Raw genomic sequence first — 6,000 nt, forward strand, 5'->3', positions numbered from 1 at the left:
CTAGCGTGCAAATAGTTTATATTCATATTTGTTTCATCCAGAGTTGTCAGCACAGTTTTCTTTTTTAATATGCAACTACATCTATCCAAACCCAGACTTTAAAATATATAATAAATATTCATTTTAATAGACACACAAGCTTTATAACCATGGATCTCATAGCTTGCCTCATAGGGTAGCTTGGCTCAGCCCCTAGAGCCATGTTGGACAAGATCCACAGTTCTTCCCACACACTGCACGTTCAGGAATAGAGATAGCACGTACAAGTCTCCCTTCCCTGCTGAGCACTAGCTGTGAATCATCAGAACCAAATCCCCACCCTCAGCAGCCGCAAAGATATTCCTTGTATTTTTGGAAGGGGATCCAGCTCCTTGCAGCTGGGGCAGCAATGCCATGCAAGCACACCACAAAATCTTAAACAGATTCAGATGAGAGATTGCTTAAAATTCCTGCCCAGAAGAATTCCTTAAGTGCCCTTTCAACACCCTCACGCAGCAAGTGGTATGCACACCCAGGCACAGTGAACACTCTGTCCCAGCCCTCTGGCACGCTCACATCGCAGCACTGTGAGGGCACACGAGGCTTCCCTCTTCAGGGGAAGCCTCAAATACAGCAGATATGCTCTGTAGAACAGAACCATTTGTTGATTCATTTGATTTTCACCAGACATACCACTAATGTTCAACAGGCATTGTCCTCTAGAGCTAAACATGCTTTGCAGCCAAGCAAGCTGAGTGCAGCCCTGTACCCACGAGAGGAGGTCTCCAAGTGCTGGCAGAAGAAGGGGAGAAGCATGCACTCAGGCTATCCTATCTGGGACAGGTACACAAAGCTTGAGTCACCTGGAGTTCCCACACTGATAAAGCTGGGGGGAGCACAGGGAGAAAGAACAACCATATGTAACTACCTGTAACTTCTCTACATTGCACATATACCTTTTTATGGCATTAAAGTACAACAGAAAACCAAATGTCCAGAATACATACTTGTTGAACACTGCTTAGTGCTAATTCCTGTTCCACAATTGTTTTTCCTGTGTATCACAACCAGTTGTCTTCCAGTCAAAATCTCAGGTCACAGCATCTTAACACTGGGAATGCAAGACTAGTAAGGATCATGTCTTTACTCACAAGCCCTGAATCATGCCAAATCATTCCTCTAAGCAAAGTCACCATGCCATAACAGCAGCTTGCTCCACATCCACCTATTTTTTTCATAGAATTTAAGAACAAATGAGGTCCTAAGCCCTTTTTCTATAAACTTTGTATGAAACAGTGAAGAAATTAGAGGGATTTCTGTTGCTAATCATGACTACAGTTCCTAAGCTCTGCAACAGTAATAATGAAATCTCAATTTAATGAAGATTTAGGAAGTATTTACTGCATGTATGTTTTTATTACAGAAAAAAATGCTCTGCTCTGAATTATGTTTACATTATTTTTTTAAACAATTCTTCCAAATGCACTTTTCATGTAATGAGCCTTTAAATACATTCTAAACATGATCATGGTACTTGACGGGAAGCCAGGAAAAATTCTAAGGCAATGGAAAAATAGATTCTTCTGAGAAATTAAATCAAAGATAGGTTTTATTCTCTGCAACTTCCTGGTGCAACAGCCAGCATGGTGTTCATGTGTTCAATACTCATGACATCAATTATGATATATCAGAGATCCACACTTTGACCATCTCACTTAATAAACATTTGGAAAACAAATGCAACTTGTTACATGTTTGTGCTTGCACTTCACTGTCTTCTTTCTAATACTAACTTAACATCTCAGTCTGCTCATTTTGAGACCCAGATGGGTTATGTTTCTTAGTAGCTGTATCTTAAGCATTGCAAACACATGCATACAGGACAAAGGAAGGACTCAACAACAGCCTCACACCAGTAAGGAGCAGGGTGGTCAGTCAGGTCTGGGGACAGCCCCATTCTGCAGCAAGCATTAAGCTAAAAGCTCTATATAAAATGTCCTTTTATTAACAGAACATTCACAAGTGAATACAGTTATGGCCAGAAGGGACCATAAGACAGATGGCTGGACTGATGATTTATGACAGGCTCTTAAGTATGGAGCCCCGTAACTTGTACTTGGATAAAACTTAACTTGGAAATAAGTATGAACTGCTGGGCTGAATACCTCTAGAGATGGAAGATCTAGACCCAGATGTTAATCACCTTGACTGCTCACGATCCTGCATGCTTTGAATTTGTTAGCTTTTAGTCTTTCATCCTTGCTACACCTTTTCTTGCTAGGCCTTCATGATTTTCTTCCCAAGAACATAGCCATTCAAAGAAATAAAGTCACTTCCCCAGCTTGCAAAAAAAAAAAAAAAAAAAAAAGTAAAAGAACTACCAGTTGAGTTCCACAGACATTTTCCTTACTTCTCAGTTTTTGTGGATCTTCTCCACATTCTTTTTTGAATAGCCTTCTATGGAAACGTCAGAATTTCTGGTATTAGTCAGCCATGCCATGTACACAAGTTAAAAATAAATTTCCTACACCTATATCATGTCTGTACATTACAAGCACATGCTGAACCCACAATGACCACTGATTTTTTTTCCAATGCCATCACCCACTCCAAAAGGACAGCGTGCACTCCTCATTCCTACACTTTATATTTGCATGAATCTTCTCTGAACACCCAGGCAGCCCAAACCATCCTGTGTGAGCGTAAGTGAAAAATGATATGTTAGTGTTGGAACTAGTGATTATCCCTGCAGAGAGATACAACAGGGATAACCCAATTCCATTACAACTCCCCGATGGCAACTTTTGTAGTACAACAGTTTTGTGGGTTTTAAACAATTTACTAGGCATTTTATTGCTAGTGATATTTTTTTGTCTCAGTATACTGAGATAAATTCTTTAATCCAGAAAATTTAACAGAATAAATATTTGACAGAGCCTGCTTTCCATTAAATTTTGCTAACAATGATGGATTTTAACATTTTTACTGTTTCTTTACATGAAGCAAGTCCTCATATATATATATATTTTTTTTCAATTATTTTACCCAGAATTGACAGCAGGATGCCCAGATTAATGCTATCTGCATCAGGCCATATTAAAAACACTGGTGGCTCTAAGCTTTTGAATAAGACCTCAAAGAATAGGAATGTTAGAGATTTCATTATGGCTAGTGCATCAAAATTTTTTGCTCTATCTTTTCCTCTAGCTCAATGAAAAGGCAAACCCTGCACCTACCAGAGGCCTTGTTTTATATTCAGGAGGGCAAAAGATTCCTCCACACCATTTTAGAAAGCAGCAGACCCCTGAAGCATGAAATTAATATAAACAGAATGAAAAACAAGTGGGATACAAACTCTTAAAACTACTTCAGTATCCAGTGCCCTAACTCTCCAAGGACTTTCTGTGCTAGCTTCATTTCCAATCACTGAGAGCTTCCCTGATGGATCACAAAATCCTTTCTATGAGCCTCTGAAGGGCCACCTGAGAACGGTTTAGCATCCTTACCATTACTATCTGGTTAAAGAGTCTGTGCCAGCATTTCACTCACAAAAAGCCCTCTTACAACTTCCAATTCAAAACTGTTTAAGGTGAATGCATGTCTAAACAAGTGGAGCATGACAACTGCACAAATGCCTTACCCAGATAACAGGTTAAAGAAAGCCCTAACATAAAATGAGCCTATCCTCAGGCTTACAAACTCAAGCTCTTCTCAGCTTTCTTCTGCAAAAGCCTACACTGATTTATGATTACTATTTGTCCCCAGATGTGTAGCCATATTTTAAGTAGTGTATTTCAAAATTAGATGATAACAATGAAAGATAACAAATAAGCAATCACTGGGAGGAAAAAAGCTTGGGGTGAAAAAAAAAAAGCATATATACATTTAAAATGAAAATCGCCATGGAAATTGAGTTCTCATCTCTTCGGGCTTATAAACATCTGGGATAATTCTATGATCCTTGAATTGATCTTATTTCTGATTCATCATCCAGAATAGACATGGGAATTGTGTCCAGTTAAGAAACACAAGTGTTTGCGCTCTCTCTCTGCTGAGAGTGTCTAAATTCTAATATTACTCCATAGCAGAAAACTGGAGAAATATTTTAGAGTCATTTGAGATCTTACATTTATTTCAACACACAACTAGCACATTGCCAACAAAGTCTATTTGGAAACAAACTTTCAGAGCAAAACAGAATATAAGAACTAATTTGTAAACATAAGTAAAAATACATTTTTCAGAGGTTGTCTGCTGTCAATTACAAATTTTTAAACTGGGAAAGCAAATGATGTTGAAAATAGTTGCTAACTATAGGGGAAATAAAAAGGTGGGAGAAAGTGCTGCTAACTCATACAGTCATAATCATCTAACAGTGATGTAGTTATTAACTACACAGACCTGAAACATTTTGTAATCCTTCAAGTTTTCCCATCTCCAACCAGTAACAGTTGTATGCTAACAGGTCAACCTTTTAAATTAAGGGGGCATTGCTTTGTGCCGTACTCGTCTTGCATTCCATATCCCCTGAGCTATAGGATGAGCTAAGTATGGAACTGGGATCATGCACCGCTGTAAAGGTCAACACACCCAGCTTCACCAGGAATGACTACTGAGACAGCTCACCACTTTTTCCCTTTCACATTCTCCTCATGCTACAGGAATATAGACAAAAAGACACAGACTGGCAGGCAGAAGCAGGACTTGAGGAAAAAAACAAAACCAGAGCAGCCACCCAACCCCTACCAGGGCAACGCACTTCCTTGGAGATGCTTCCCACCACCCAAACACTTTTAGAGCTTGAATTCTCATAGCAGCTCTAGTTATCCTGTTAAACATGACGGGTATTTCATTGTTACTGCTGTTTCTTAACACAACTTAAAGAACTGGCCTGTTTCAAAAGTTATTCAAGCACGGGAGGCCACCGTAATTTTAATGCTCCCTTATTGGGCAAGCACATAGAGCTTCAAAAGGAGTTACTTTAATTTGTAGCTCCCCATACACTTGTGCTGCAAACGAGCTGAATGGTCTATAAATACCTTTACTACCACGGATTTGGTTTCTTTCCAGTGCTAAGCAAAAAGAGCCCAGGCACCTGAAACTCTATCTTACTCTTCTGGGGGGAGGGGGAACCTCACAGCTGCCGCCGATCGCGGGTTTAGCGACAGTCCCACTGCCCGGCCGGGGGGGGACCCTCCTCGGACAGCGGGAGGCCGCAAGCATCGCTCCGGCCGCAGTGAGAACCGCTCGTCGGCGGGCGAGCTCCTTCTGCGCTCAGTAAAAGTTGAACTAATTAAAGACGTCGTAAGAAGGAAAACACTAAAAAAATAAATGAAATCTGACCGACTCCCCCGCGGCACAGACCCCCGACCCCCACCGGGAGGAGACGGGAAGGGATGTAAGGGCACGGGCGCCTACCAGAGCGGCTGCGGATGATGTCTCGGAACTCGTCGGCTGCAGGGTCCCCCCCGGCGGCGGCAGCGGCTCCAGGGAGCCCCGCGTCAGCCATGTGTGGAGCTGGGCAGGAAGGGAGGGAAGGAGGCAGACGGGGGAACGCCGCGGGGCTCGGGGCGGTGGGCGGCAGGGACGGGACGGGACGGGACTGGACGGGACAGGTGCGCGGCGGCGCCGCCCGCCCTGAAATAGAGCCGGGGCGGCGGCGGCTGCGCCCCCCGCCCCCGCCCGATCGATGCGCGAGGAGCAATTAGCGAGCTAATGGGGCCCCGGAGGCGCCGTGGGGCAGGAGCGAGCGGGCGGCCCCCGCCTGCTCTCTCGGCCTCTGGGGTAGCGCAGCTGTGCGCAAATTGCCCGCAGCCCCACTGTGGGGAGTCCCCCGAGGCGCTGGTCCGGCGACGAAGGTGGGAAGGGGATCGGGATTTTCTCGGGGTTTTCTCCCCACCCCACCCCACCCCCGCAGACCTGGTGGCCCGGCGAATCAGGGACCCGAGGGTCCTTCAGCCGTAGTCTGGTGACATCCGCGGGCTCCTCAGGCCTGCTTCAGTGAGAGGACACAGAAGAAAC

General features: G+C 43.8%; 1 protein-coding gene across 7 annotated transcripts in view; it reads right to left on the reverse strand.

Moving 5' to 3' along the window:
• Positions 1 to 5,592, reverse strand: part of DMD (dystrophin) — a 1,245,415-nt gene extending 1,239,823 nt beyond the window's left edge. For 4 of the 7 annotated variants that reach the window (XM_082770266.1, XM_082770264.1, XM_082770258.1 and 1 more), the window contains exon 1: positions 5,398 to 5,592. In XM_082770266.1, the coding sequence (XP_082626392.1) occupies positions 5,398 to 5,488 (91 nt within the window). In that variant the 5' untranslated portion in view covers positions 5,489 to 5,592. The remainder of the gene's footprint in view (positions 1 to 5,397) is intronic. The other 3 variants (XM_082770267.1, XM_082770259.1, XM_082770261.1) reach the window with 1 other exon arrangement.
• Between the last annotated feature and the right edge of the window lie 408 nt (positions 5,593 to 6,000).

This window comes from Aythya marila (assembly GCF_965140915.1).
Source record: "Aythya marila genome assembly, chromosome: 1".
Lineage (NCBI taxonomy): Eukaryota > Metazoa > Chordata > Aves > Anseriformes > Anatidae > Aythya > Aythya marila.